At 48.6% G+C, this 13878-nt stretch overlaps 1 protein-coding gene across 3 annotated transcripts in view; it reads left to right on the top strand.

Moving 5' to 3' along the window:
• REEP1 (receptor accessory protein 1) overlaps positions 1-13878 on the top strand; it is a 116169-nt gene that overhangs the window by 47290 nt on the left and 55001 nt on the right. For all 3 annotated transcript variants that reach the window (XM_069744929.1, XM_069744928.1, XM_069744930.1), the window contains exon 6: positions 10835-10997. In XM_069744929.1, the coding sequence (XP_069601030.1) occupies positions 10835-10997 (163 nt within the window). The remainder of the gene's footprint in view (positions 1-10834; positions 10998-13878) is intronic.

The raw sequence follows: 13878 nt of genomic DNA, 5'->3' as shown, positions 1-13878 counted from the left end.
CACTCTTTAGCTGACACCATGTCACGTTTGGAGAGCCCCCGTGTGCCTAAAAATTGGAGCTCCCCCACAAGTGACCCCATTTTGGAAACTAGACGCCCCAAGGAACTTATCTACATGCATAGTGAGCCCTGTAAACCCCTAGGTGCTTCACAAATTGATCCGTAAAAATGAAAAAGTACTTTTTTTTCACAAAAAAATTCTATTAGCCTCAATTTTTTCATTTTCACATGGACAACAGGATAAAATGGATCCTAAAATTTGTTGGGCTATTTCTCCTGAGTACACCGATACCTCATATGTTGGGGTAAACCACTGTTTGGGCACATGGTAAGGCTCGGAAGGGAAGGAGCGCCATTTGACTTTTTGAATGAAAACTTATCTCCATCGTTAGCGGACACCATGTCGCGTTTGGAGAGACCCTGTGTGCCCAAACATTGGAGCTCCCCCACAAGTGACCCCATTTTGGAAACTGGACCCCCCAAGGAACTTATCTAGATGCCTAGTGAGCACTTTAAACTCTCAGGTGCTTCACAAATTGATCCGTAAAAATGAAAAAGTACTTTTTTTTTCACAAAAAATTTCTTTTCGCCTCATTTTCTTCATTTTCTCATGGACAATAGGATAAAATGGATCCTAAAATTTGTTGAGCAATTTCTCCCGAGTACGCCGATACCTCATATGTGGGGGTAAACCACTGTTTGGGCACACGGCAGGGCTCGGAAGGGAAGGCGTGCCTTTTGACTTTTTGAATGGAAAATTAGCTCCAATTGTTAGCGGACACCATGTCGCGTTTGGAGAGCCCCTGTGTGCCTATGCATTGGAGCTCCCCCACAAGTGACCCCATTTTGGAAACTAGACCCCCCAAGGAACTTATCTAGATGCATACTGAGCACTTTAAACCCCCAGGTGCTTCACAGAAGTTTATAATGCAGAGCCATGAAAATAAAAAATAATTTTTCTTTTCTCAAAAATGATTTTTTAGCCTGGAATTTCCTATTTTGCCAATGGTAATAGGAAAAATTGGACCACAAATGTTGTTGTCCAGTTTGTCCTGAGTACGCAGATACCCCATATGTGGGGGTAAACCACTGTTTGGGCACACGGCAGGGCTCAGAAGGGAAGGCACGCCATTTGGCTTTTTAAATGGAAAATTAGCTCCAATCATTAGCGGACACCATGTCGCGTTTGGAAAGCCCCTGTGTGCCTAAACATTGGAGATCCCCCACAAATGACCCCATTTTGGAAACTAGACCCCCAAGGGAACTAATCTAGATGTGTGGTGAGCACTTTGAACCCTCAAGTGCTTCACAGAAGTTTATAACGCAGAGCCATGAAAATTTTAAAAAAAATTTCTTTTCTCAAAAATGATTTTTTAGCCCGCAATTTTTTATTTTCCCAAGGGTAACAGGAGAAATTTGACCCCAAAAGTTGTTGTCCAGTTTCTCTTGAGTACGCTGATACCCCATACGTGGGGGTAAACCACTGTTTAGGCACATGCTGGGGCTCGGAAGTGAAGTAGTGACGTTGCGTTTGCAGAGCCCCTGATGTGGCTAAACAGTAGAAACCCCCCACAAGTGACCCCATTTTGGAAACTAGACCCCGAAAGGAACTTATCTAGATGTGAGGTGAGCACTTTGAACCCCCAAGTGCTTCACAGAAGTTCATAACACAGAGCAGTGAAAATAATAAATACGTTTTCTTTCCTCAAAAATAATTATTTAGCCCAGAATTTTTTATTTTCCCAAGGGTTACAGGAGAAATTGGACCCCAGTTGTTGTCCAGTTTCTCCTGAGTACGCTGATACCACATGTGTGGGGGTAAACCACTGTTTGGGCACACAGAAGGGAAGTAGTGACTTTTGAAATGCAGACTTTGATGGAATGGTCTGCGGACGTCACGTTGCGTTTGCAGAGCCCCTGGTGTGCCTAAACAGTAGAAACCCCCCACAAGTGACCCCATTTTAGAAACTAGACCCCCCAAGGAACTTATCTAGATATGTGGTGAGCACCTTGAACCCCCAAGTGCTTCACAGACGTTTACAACGCAGAGCCGTGAAAATAAAAAATAATTTTTCTTTCCTCAAAAATGATGTTTTAGCAAGCATTTTTTTATTTTCACAAGGGTAACAGGAGAAATTGGACCCCAGTAATTGTTGCGCAGTTTGTCCTGAGTATGCTGGTACCCCATATGTGGGGGTAAACCACTGTTTGGGCACACGTCGGGGCTCGGAAGTGAGGGAGCACCATTTGACTTTATGAATACAAGATTGGCTGGAATCAATGGTGGCGCCATGTTGCGTTTGGAGACCCCTGATGTGCCTAAACAGTGGAAACCCCTCAATTCTAACTCCAACACTAACCCCCCCACACCCCTAACCCTAATCCCAACTGTAGCCATAACCCTAATCACACCCATAACCCCAACATACCCCAAACCACAACCCTAATTCCAACCCTATGTGCCCACGTTGCAGATTCGTGTGAGATTTTTCAGCACCATTTTTGAAAAATCCGCGGGTAAAAGGCACTGCGTTTTACCTGCGGATTTTCCGCGGATTTCCAGTGTTTTTTGTGCGGATTTCACCTGCGGATTCCTATTGAGGAACAGGTGTAAAACGCTGCGGAATCCGCACAAAGAATTGACATGCTGCGGAAAATACAACGCAGCATTTCCGCGTGGTTTTTTCCGCACCATGGGCACAGCGGATTTGGTTTTCCATATGTTTACATGGAACTGTAAACCTGATGGAACACTGCTGCCAATCCGCTGCCGATCCCCGGCCAATCTGCTGCGGATCCGCAGCCAAATCCGCACCATGTGCACATAGCCTAATTCTAAAGGTATGTGCACATGCTGCGGAAAACGCTGCGGATCCGCAGCAGTTTCCCATGAGCTTACAGTTCAATGTAAACCTATGGGAAACAAAAATCGCTGTACACATGCTGCAGAAAAACTGCACGGAAACGCAGCGGTTTACATTCTGCAGCATGTCACTTCTTTGTGCGGATTCCACAGCGGTTTTACAACTGCTCAAATAGAAAATCGCAGTTGTAAAACCGCAGTGAAATGCGCAGAAAAACCGCGGTAAATTTATCAAATCCGCAGCGGAAAAATCCGCAGAGGAACAGAATACGTGTGCACATACCGAAACCCTAACCCTAACCATAACCCTATCCCTACCCCTACCCCTACCCCTAACCCTACCCCTAACCCTACCCCTAACCCTAACCCTACCCCTAACCCTAACCCTAGTTCTTACCCCAACCTTAGTGGAAAAAAAATTTTTTTTATTTTTTTTTATTGTCCCTACCTATGGGGGTGACAAGGGGGGGGCATTTACTATTTTTTTTATTTTGATCACTGAGATAGGTTATATCTCAGTGATCAAAACTCACTTTGGTACGAATCTGCCGCCTGGCAGTTTCGGCGGGCGCACTGCACATGCGCCCGCCATTTTGGAAGATGGCGGCGCCCAGGAAAGAAGACGGACGGATCCCAGGAGGCTAGGTAAGTATAAGGGGGGGGAAGATCAGGGCACGGGGGGCGTCGGAGCACGGGGGGGTGGATCGGAGCATGGGGGGGTGGATCGGAACACGGGGGGGTGGATTGGAGCACGGGGTGGGGAATCGCTGTGCAGGGGGGTGGATCGGAGCACGGGGGGGATCGCTGTGCGGGGGGGGTGATCGGAGTGCGGGGGGGTTGATTGGAGCACGGGGGGTGTGATTGGAGCATGGGGGGAGCGGACAGGAGGACGGGGGAGCGGAGCACAGGACGGAGGGGAGCGGACCACAGATCGGAGGGCTGGTGGGGCAATCGGTGGGGTGGGGGCACATAAGTGTTTCCAGCCATGGCCGATGATATTGCAGCATCGGCCATGGCTGGATTGTAATATTTCACCAGTTTTTTAGGTGAAATATTACAAATCGCTCTGATTGGTAGTTTCACTTTCAGCAGCCAATCAGAGCGATCGTAGCCACGGGGGGGTGAAGCCACCCCCCCTGGGCTAAACTACCACTCCCTCTGTCCCTGCAGATCGGGTGAAATGGGAGTTAACCCTTTCACCGGATCTGCAGGGACGCGATCTTTCTGTGACACAGCATATGCGTCACAGGTCGGATTGGCACCGACTTTCATGACGCATACGCTGTGTCACAGGTCGGGAAGGGGTTAAGCGACGCTGCAGCGATACCGACAACGATCTGGATCGCTGCAGCGTCGCTGTTTGGTCGCTGGAGAGCTGTCACACAGACAGCTCTCCAGCGACCAACGATCCCGAAGTCCCCGGGTAACCAGGGTAAACATCGGGTTACTAAGCGCAGGGCCGCGCTTAGTAACCCGATGTTTACCCTGGTTACCAGCGTAAAAGTTAAAAAAAAAAAAACACTACATACTTACCTACCGCTGTCTGTCCCTGGCGCTGTGCTCTGCACTCCTCCTGTACTGGCTGTGAGCACAGCGGCCGGAAAGAAGAGTGGTGACGTCACCGCTCTGCTTTCCGGCTGACCGACGCTCACAGACAGTACAGGAGGAGTGCAGAGCACAGCGCCGGGGACAGACAGCGGTAGGTAAGTATGTACTGTTTGTTTTTTTTACTTTTAGGATGGCAACCAGGGTAAACATCGGGTTACTAAGCGCGGCCCTGCGCTTAGTTACCCGATGTTTACCCTGGTTACCAGTGAAGACATCTCTGGATCGGTGTCACACACGCCGATCCAGCGATGTCCACGGGAGATCCAGCGACCAAATAAAGTTCTGGACTTTGTTCAGCGACCAACGATCTCCCAGCAGGGGCCTGATCGTTGGTCGCTGTCACACAGAACGATTTCCTTAACGATATCGTTGCTACGTCACAAAAAGCAACGATATCGTTAACGATATCGTTATGTGTGAAGGTACCTTTAGTTGAAGGGGGAATGTTTCAGGTGTAGTGCTATAACATAGCAAAATACTTTTTAATGCAATAACAAAAAATAAACACCTGAAGGAGCCCCCTACAGGGTACTGTACAAGAAGGGATAGCCTCCTGGTCACTGTACATAGAGGGACTGCCTTCTTGTCACTGCACATAAAGAGATCACCTCCTAGGCACTGCAAATGAAGGGGAAGCCACCTGGGAACTGAACATGCAGGAGCCACCTCCTGGGAACTGCGCGCGAAGGGTCAGACTAATGGTCACTGTACATAAAGGGACCGCCTCCTTGTAACTGCACGTGAATGGACCACCTCCTGGGCACTGCACATGAAGGAATCACCTCCTGGCCACTGCACACGAAGGGGCAGAATCCTGGACACTGCATGTGAAGGAGCCACCTCTTGGGCATTGCACATGACGGAGCAGAATCCTGGGCACTGCACATGAAGGAGTCACCTCCTGGGCACTGCACATGAAGGAGTCACCTCCTGGGCACTGCACATGAAGGAGTCACCTCCTGGGCACTGCACATGAAGGAGTCACCTCCTGGGCACTGCACATGAAGGAGCCACCTCTTGGGCATTGCACAAGAGGGAGCATAATCCTGGGCACTGCATGTGAAGGAGTCACCTCTTGGCCACTGCACATGACGGGGCAGAATCCTGGGCACTGCACATGAAGAAGTCACCTTGTGGGCACTGCACATGAAGGAGTCACCTCCTTGCCACTGCACATGAAGGAGACACCTCCTGGGCACCGCACATGAGGGAGCAGAATCCTGGGCACTGCACATGAGGGAGCAGACTCCTGGGCACTGCACATGAGGGAGCAGAATCCTGGGCACTGCACATGAAGGAGCCACCTCTTGGGCACTGCACATGAGGGAGCAGAATCCTGGGCACTACACATGAGGGAGCAGACTCCTGGGCACTGCACATGAAGGAGTCACCTCCTGGGCACTGCACATGAGGGAGCAAAATCCTGGGCACTACACATGAGGGAGCAGACTCCTGGGCACTACACATGAGGGAGCAGACTCCTGGGCACTACACATGAGGGAGCAGACTCCTGGGCACCGCACATGAAGGAGTCACCTCCTGGGCACTGCACAAGAGGGAGCATAATCCTGGGCACCGCACATGAAGGAGTCACCTCCTGGGCACTGCACATGAGGGAGCAGAATCCTGGGCACTGCACAGGAAAGGAGCCACCTCTTGGGCACTGCACATGAGGGAGCAGAATCCTGGGCATTGCACATGAAGGAGCAGAATCCTGGGCACTGCACAGGAAAGGAGCTACCTCTTGGGCACTGCACATGAGGGAGCAGAATCCTGGGCACTGCACATGAGGGAGCAGAATCCTGGGCACTGCACATGAGGGAGCAGAATCCTGAGCACTGCACATGAGGGAGCAGAATCCCGGGCACTGCACATGAGGGAGCAGAATCCTGGGCACTGCACATGAGGGAGCAGAATCCTGAGCACTGCACATGAGGGAGCAGAATCCTGGGCACTGCACATGAGGGAGCAGAATCCTGGGCACTGCACATGAGGGAGCAGAATCCTGGGCACTGCACATGAGGGAGCAGAATCCTGGGCACTGCACATGAGGGAGCAGAATCCCGGGCACTGCACATGAGGGAGCAGAATCCTGAGCACTGCACATGAGGGAGCAGAATCCTGGGCACTGCACATGAGGGAGCAGAATCCTGAGCACTGCACATGAGGGAGCAGAATCCCGGGCACTGCACATGAGGGAGCAGAATCCTGGGCACTGCACATGAGGGAGCAGAATCCTGGGCACTGCACATGAGGGAGCAGAATCCCGGGCACTGCACATGAGGGAGCAGAATCCTGGGCACTGCACATGAGGGAGCAGAATCCTGGGCACTGCACATGAGGGAGCAGAATCCTGAGCACTGCACATGAGGGAGCAGAATCCTGGGCACTGCACATGAGGGAGCAGAATCCTGAGCACTGCACATGAGGGAGCAGAATCCCGGGCACTGCACATGAGGGAGCAGAATCCTGAGCACTGCACATGAGGGAGCAGAATCCCGGGCACTGCACATGAGGGAGCAGAATCCTGAGCACTGCACATGAGGGAGCAGAATCCTGAGCACTGCACATGAGGGAGCAGAATCCTGGGCACTGCACATGAGGGAGCAGAATCCTGAGCACTGCACATGAGGGAGCAGAATCCTGGGCACTGCACATGAGGGAGCAGAATCCTGAGCACTGCACATGAGGGAGCAGAATCCTGGGCACTGCACATGAGGGAGCAGAATCCTGAGCACTGCACATGAGGGAGCAGAATCCTGGGCACTGCACATGAGGGAGCAGAATCCTGAGCACTGCACATGAGGGAGCAGAATCCTGAGCACTGCACATGAAGGAGCTTGTATGACTTCACCCCAGATATGCTTACACTGCTCTGTCACATCTCTATAGCGGTGTCAATAGTTTTGAGGAAAAACAAGAACGTTTTAAGTTACTGACGGCAAGCAGTGATTTATTCAATGGAAGTCTTCAGAGTCTGGACAGACATCTGTCTGGGATGGTTTAGTGAATCCTGCATTGAGCAGGGGGTTGGACACAATGACCCTGGAGGTCCCTTCCAACACTAACATTCTATGAGTAGTGATGAGCGAGTGTACTCGTTGCTCGGGTGGTCTCCGAGTATTTATGACTGCTTGTAGATTTAGTTTTCATCGCCGCAGCTGAATGATTTGCGGCTACTAGCCAGGCTGAGTACATGTGGGGATTCCCTAGCAAACCAGGCAACCCCCACATGTAATCAAGCTGGCTAATAGCGGTAAATCATCCAGCTGCGGCAAGGAAAACGAAATCTCCGAGCAGTCATAAATACTCGGAGACCACCCGAGCGTGCTCTGGAAAACCTGAGCTACGAGTACACTAGCTATTTGGTGAGAAATTGAATCACACTGTATATTGGAAAATTGCTAAATTTTTCATTGTGTTATGACATGAAACAGGATTTCAGAACAGATGGCTGGTATGTCATTTCAGATAGGCAGAGAGGTTGCACTCACATCTGGGCCTGGTCCCTGATATAGCGCCCAATGACCCCTGTATTACACAGGAGGACACCAGCACTGTACAGGTCCTTCTAAAAAAATTAGCATATAGTGTTAAATTTCATTATTTACCATAATGTAATGATTACAATTAAACTTTCATATATTATAGATTCATTATCCACCAACTGAAATTTGTCAGGTCTTTTATTGTTTTAATACTGATGATTTTGGCATACAACTCCTGATAACCCAAAAAACCTGTCTCAATAAATTAGCATATCAAGAAAAGGTTCTCTAAACGACCTATTACCCTAATCTTCTGAATCAACTAATTAACTCTAAACACATGCAAAAGATACCTGAGGCTTTTATAAACTCCCTGCCTGGTTCATTACTCAAAACCCCCATCATGGGTAAGACTAGCGACCTGACAGATGTCAAGAAGGCCATCATTGACACCCTCAAGCAAGAGGGTAAGACCCAGAAAGAAATTTCTCAACAAATAGGCTGTTCCCAGAGTGCTGTATCAAGGCACCTCAATGGTAAGTCTGTTGGAAGGAAACAATGTGGCAGAAAACGCTGTACAACGAGAAGAGGAGACCGGACCCTGAGGAAGATTGTGGAGAAGGACCGATTCCAGACCTTGGGGAACCTGAGGAAGCAGTGGACTGAGTCTGGTGTGGAAACATCCAGAGCCACCGTGCACAGGCATGTGCAGGAAATGGGCTACAGGTGCCGCATTCCCCAGGTAAAGCCACTTTTGAACCATAAACAGCGGCAGAGGCGCCTGACCTGGGCTACAGAGAAGCAGCACTGGACTGTTGCTAAGTGGTCCCAAGTACTTTTTTCTGATGAAAGCAAATTTTGCATGTCATTCGGAAATCAAGGTGCCAGAGTCTGGAGGAAGACTGGGGAGAAGGAAATGCCAAAATGCCTGAAGTCCAGTGTCAAGTACCCACAGTCAGTGATGGTGTGGGGTGCCATGTCAGCTGCTGGTGTTGGTCCACTGTGTTTCATCAAGGGCAGGGTCAATGCAGCTAGCTATCAGGAGATTTTGGAGCACTTCATGCTTCCATCGGCTGAAATGCTTTATGGAGATGAAGATTTCATTTTTCAGCACGACCTGGCACCTGCTCACAGTGCCAAAACCACTGGTAAATGGTTTACTGACCATGGTATTACTGTGCTCAATTGGCCTGCCAACTCTCCTGACCTGAACCCCATAGAGAATCTGTGGGATATTGTGAAGAGAAAGTTGAGAGATGCAAGACCCAACACTCTGGATGAGCTTAAGGCCGCTATTGAAGCATCCTGGGCCTCCATAACATCTCAGCAGTGTCACAGGCTGATTGCCTCCATGCCACGCCGCATTGAAGCAGTCATTTCTGCCAAAGGATTCCCGACCAAGTATTGAGTGCATAACTGAACATTATTATTTGTTGGTTTTTTTGTTTGTTATTAAAAAACACTTTTATTTGATTGGATGGGTGAATTATGCTAATTTATTGAGACAGGTTTTTTGGGTTATCAGGAGTTGTATGCCAAAATCATCAGTATTAAAACAATAAAAGACCTGACAAATTTCAGTTGGTGGATAATGAATCTATAATATATGAAAGTTTAATTGTAATCATTACATTATGGTAAATAATGAAATTTAACACTATATGCTAATTTTTTGAGAAGGACCTGTATATGAAGGATGATGGTAGAGGAGGCTCTGGTGCACATTTTGTATCAGGGCCAAAAGCCCAAAGTTAAAAGGCTGGGCTGGAGATTGTAGCTATTGGACATAAGAACAATGCGGCTTATATGTGATCTGCCCACCGCAAACTGTGATCCTTAAAATAACATCATTCAGCATCGGGCCAGGACTTGGCAGCAGAAAGTACCCAGGCCTGCCAAAGAGCGATATAAACCCCCATCTCCGGAGTCTGAAGATTTGGTTTCTTCTCTCAAACTATTCCAGCTGTATTTTATATCACCAGTGACATGTTTTGACTATGGCTCCTAGAGAAGGATGAGAAATGAGTAAACGCCATGAAACTTGGAGCTAAGACAAGTTCCATCATAGGCCCAATTACACTCCTCAACATTGATATTGCAGCACCGAGAAGGAAAAGTCGTGGAATTATGGAAATCGCAGGATGGATAGACAAGTCACTGATCTGCAAATGATAATAAGTGGAAACATTTTCAAAACCAACTGATTTATTCAGTTTGGGTATGAGGGCCACAAGCAGAAATTCTCACAATTACACCTTGTCTGCTATCAATGAGGTTATTAATGGTTGTCTGAGGAATGTTTTGCCACGTTGAGTGCACTTGGGCGAATCATCAAGATCCACTGCTGGCAGCTCCCTATACAGTTGCTTACCTATGATGTCACAGATGTGGAGACAAGTCTGGAGACCCTGCAGGCCATGGTAGCACATTTAGGCCACGCAGGCTCCTCACAGTAGGATGAGCAACATGCAGTCTGCCATTATCTTGTTGAAAAACTGGAAGTAGAACCAGTGTGGCTTGCCCTCGTGAAGGCCTCTTCATGACGTTGACCACGTGGTTTCCATATCAATCTCCAGCTATCATTCCATCCGAGACAAGAGCAGGACTCATCTCTGAAGAGAATAGACCTCCATTCCAGCCTCCATTGCTCCGCCATTCCAACCTCCAGTCTCTGGATACCACGTGGCAACACCAGAAAGAGACTATCACTAGTAGAAGTCACTCTACTGGGACTATGGTGTGGAGCGGCATAATGTATGAGTTGAAAAAACGCTAATGTTTCATTGTTGAGCGGAGTTAAGTAAGCTTTCAGAAAACACCAGTAACAAAGACAACACAAAAATGTTGTAAAAACTTGTGTTTTCTTTTTCCCCAAGGGGCAGGGAGCACTGTCAGAAAGACTAAGGAGCTTCAGCATGCAGGACCTCTCAAGCATTCGTGGTGACAGCCCCTCAGCCTCTCCTGTGCCACCAAGGACAACAAGCAAGTCCAGCAAGGCTAAGTTATCCCGAAGCTCAACGCAGGGCAGTGAACCCTCAGGTAGGTACACATGACGTAACCCAGACTCGCTCATGCCACCCCACCCTCCAGTACCAATCCTTCATGTCATTGCCCACTTCATTAGTAGCTTGGTGTCTAGCTTTTTCTTTCTGGACCAGTCTCACATTGATGCGGTAGTAATAAATCCACATGGAGAGAAGTAGAACCGGAGAATAGAAGCCGCGCAGACCACAATAAAGGTATCAGAGTTACACACACACTCTGTTTATTAGGGCTAATAAACAGAGTGTGTGTGTAACTCTGATACCTTTATTGTGGTCTGCGCGGCTTCTATTCTTCGGTTCTACTTCTCTCCATGTGGATTTGTTCTGCTTGCCGGGAGCTTGCTGCGACCATACGTGCTGATCCAAGGGAGTTGTGACCTGTCACAACCAGACCAGGTGAGTCTGTTTTGTGGGGGTCCACGTGATTGCGACACCTGAAGGTATTACTCTATGTGCGCTTCTTTTTCTTGGTTTTATTGATGCGGTAGTAAACTCTTCATGGAAATGTCAGGCCTAGAAAGTAACTTCCAAATCTTTGAGCTAATGGCCAAAAGAGCATAGAGGTGCCCCTCTATGATATAGACCTAAGCTTTGGTTGCATAGGACCCCAGGACTCCATTATTGGGGGCTTCCCGAAGCTTCATCTTGGTGATGACTCCTGTGTTACCTGAATCTGCAGGACTTGACTGGATAGTTATTTTATGACTGATGTTACCACGACCTTAGACTGTAGCATATTGCACTACTTGTCCATGAAATGATCCCTGAAAATGTGAAATGAGGGGGGACAAATGATAGTTTTCCTGGCTGTGATAAATACGAGGCACCTAAAGACTAGTGGAGGCTGAGGGGACTCTCTTCTAGGGCTGTTGTGTGCTCATAATCTATGCAATCTCTGGATCTGCAGAGTTTAGAGATTAGTTCTTCCCTTTACAGGGAACCTGACAGCTTATCCAAGTCCCCCCAGCCGCCACCATGTACTTATTGCTATGTTAATACCCTTCCTAACCAGCGCTTTGTATTGTTTAATTGATTTCAGCATATGGCAAAAAAAATGGTAACTGTGATGCCAATATGTTAATTAGTGTGTGAGTAGTCGAGGGGGCGTTTCATTGGCGCATGCCAGGGAGTGACGTAGGAAACAGCTGGTGTCGAGAGCCGGCGGTAACAGTTGGCCGAGTCCTGCATCACCGCTGCTTTCCCGTGCGTCCTTGTACTTTGCACATGATTAAAGCGTGATCGGAATGTACTTGTTACACAGAACCTCAGACTATACAAGTTCTTAGTTTTGCAAATCTCTGAAATAGCCGAACCTGATGCTTACAGACTCCGCGCCAAGTCTGCAATATATTGCATGGGGCTAAATACCCATCAGACCTAGCACCTGTCACCACCTATCTGACCCCAACACACCGATCTGATGGAGGCAAGTTTAAAGGGGCCGATAATAGGCAAACATGCATTCATAATCCAGCAAAAAAAGAATAAAAGAAAGTGCACTCACCGGTCCTTGAAAATAATATGCCTTTTAATCAGAACATGTGCAGGAACTTACAGGAGAACGTGGAATGACGGACGACGGCCGTTTCGTGCGACTGCACTTCTACGGGTCCGAATGATTCGGACCCGTAGAAGTGCAGTCGCACGAAACGGCCGTCGTCCGTCATTCCACGTTCTCCTGTAAGTTCCTGCACATGTTCTGATTAAAAGGCATATTATTTTCAAGGACCGGTGAGTGCACTTTCTTTTATTCTTTTTTTGCTGGATTTGACATGTTCTCATATTAGTGCACCCAGTGTCCTTTTGGCAGTTCAGACTCAGCAGCGGCACATAGCAGTGGTTTCTCTGAGGTCCGATGTTACATGTGGGAGCAGTGCCGTGTTTTTCTCTTGCATCTGATGCATTCATAATTGATTGCATAATTTATGCTATCAAATGGTCATTGTTCGCAGCACATTAGCCCATGTAATTGGGATTGTGCTGCCGACTACATGCACGTCATATAAGGTCGGTGCAATCATTTATTCTGTAGCGTTGACCATCATGAGTAGTGCACATACACTGCAATCTTAAGACCCCAGCGGCCAACAACCTTAAGACCACATGACCCTACACTTTTCAGACCCCCCACCCAAGACTCTTCAAACCTCAGCACCTGACACTCTGCAGACCCCGGCCCCTGACACTCTGCAGACCCCGGCCCCTGACAATCTTCAGACCCCGGCACCTGACAATCTTCAGACCCCGGCCCCTGACAATCTTCAGACCCCGGCCCCTGACAATCTTCAGACCCCGGCCCCTGACAATCTTCAGACCCCGGCCCCTGACAATCTTCAGACCCCGGCCCCGACAATCTTCAGACCCCGGCACCTGACACTCTTCAGACCCTGCACCTGACACTCTGAAGACCCCGGCACCTGAGTATCTTCAGACTCCGGCACCTGACTATCTTCAGACCCAGCCTCAACTCTCACTCTTTTCACCTCAGCACCAATTACTTTTCAGATCATTGCACCTGACAGTCTTCAGACCCCATGACCCTACACTATTTATACTTTGCCGCCCTAGACTCTTCAAATCTCAGCATCCGACAATATTCAGACCATGGCACCCAAGACTCTTCAGACCATGGCACCCAACACTCTTTCAATCCCAGCTGCCAACACTCTTCAGACCCCAGGATCCGACAGTCTTCTGATCCCAGCTACTCTTCATGCCCCAACACCTGACAGTCCTCCGTTCCCCGTACCCAACACTTTTCAGACCTCAGCACCTGACGCTCTTCAGACCTCAGCATCCAACACTCTTCAGACCCTAGACCAAAAAATTATTCATGCCTCAGCACCCCAAACTCTGCAGATTTCAGCACCAGGTCC

Source organism: Ranitomeya imitator, chromosome 1 (genome assembly GCF_032444005.1).
Source record: "Ranitomeya imitator isolate aRanImi1 chromosome 1, aRanImi1.pri, whole genome shotgun sequence".
Classification (NCBI taxonomy): Eukaryota; Metazoa; Chordata; class Amphibia; order Anura; family Dendrobatidae; genus Ranitomeya; species Ranitomeya imitator.
Note: the sequence above shows the minus strand (reverse complement) of the source record. Positions and strands in the feature narration are given on the sequence as shown.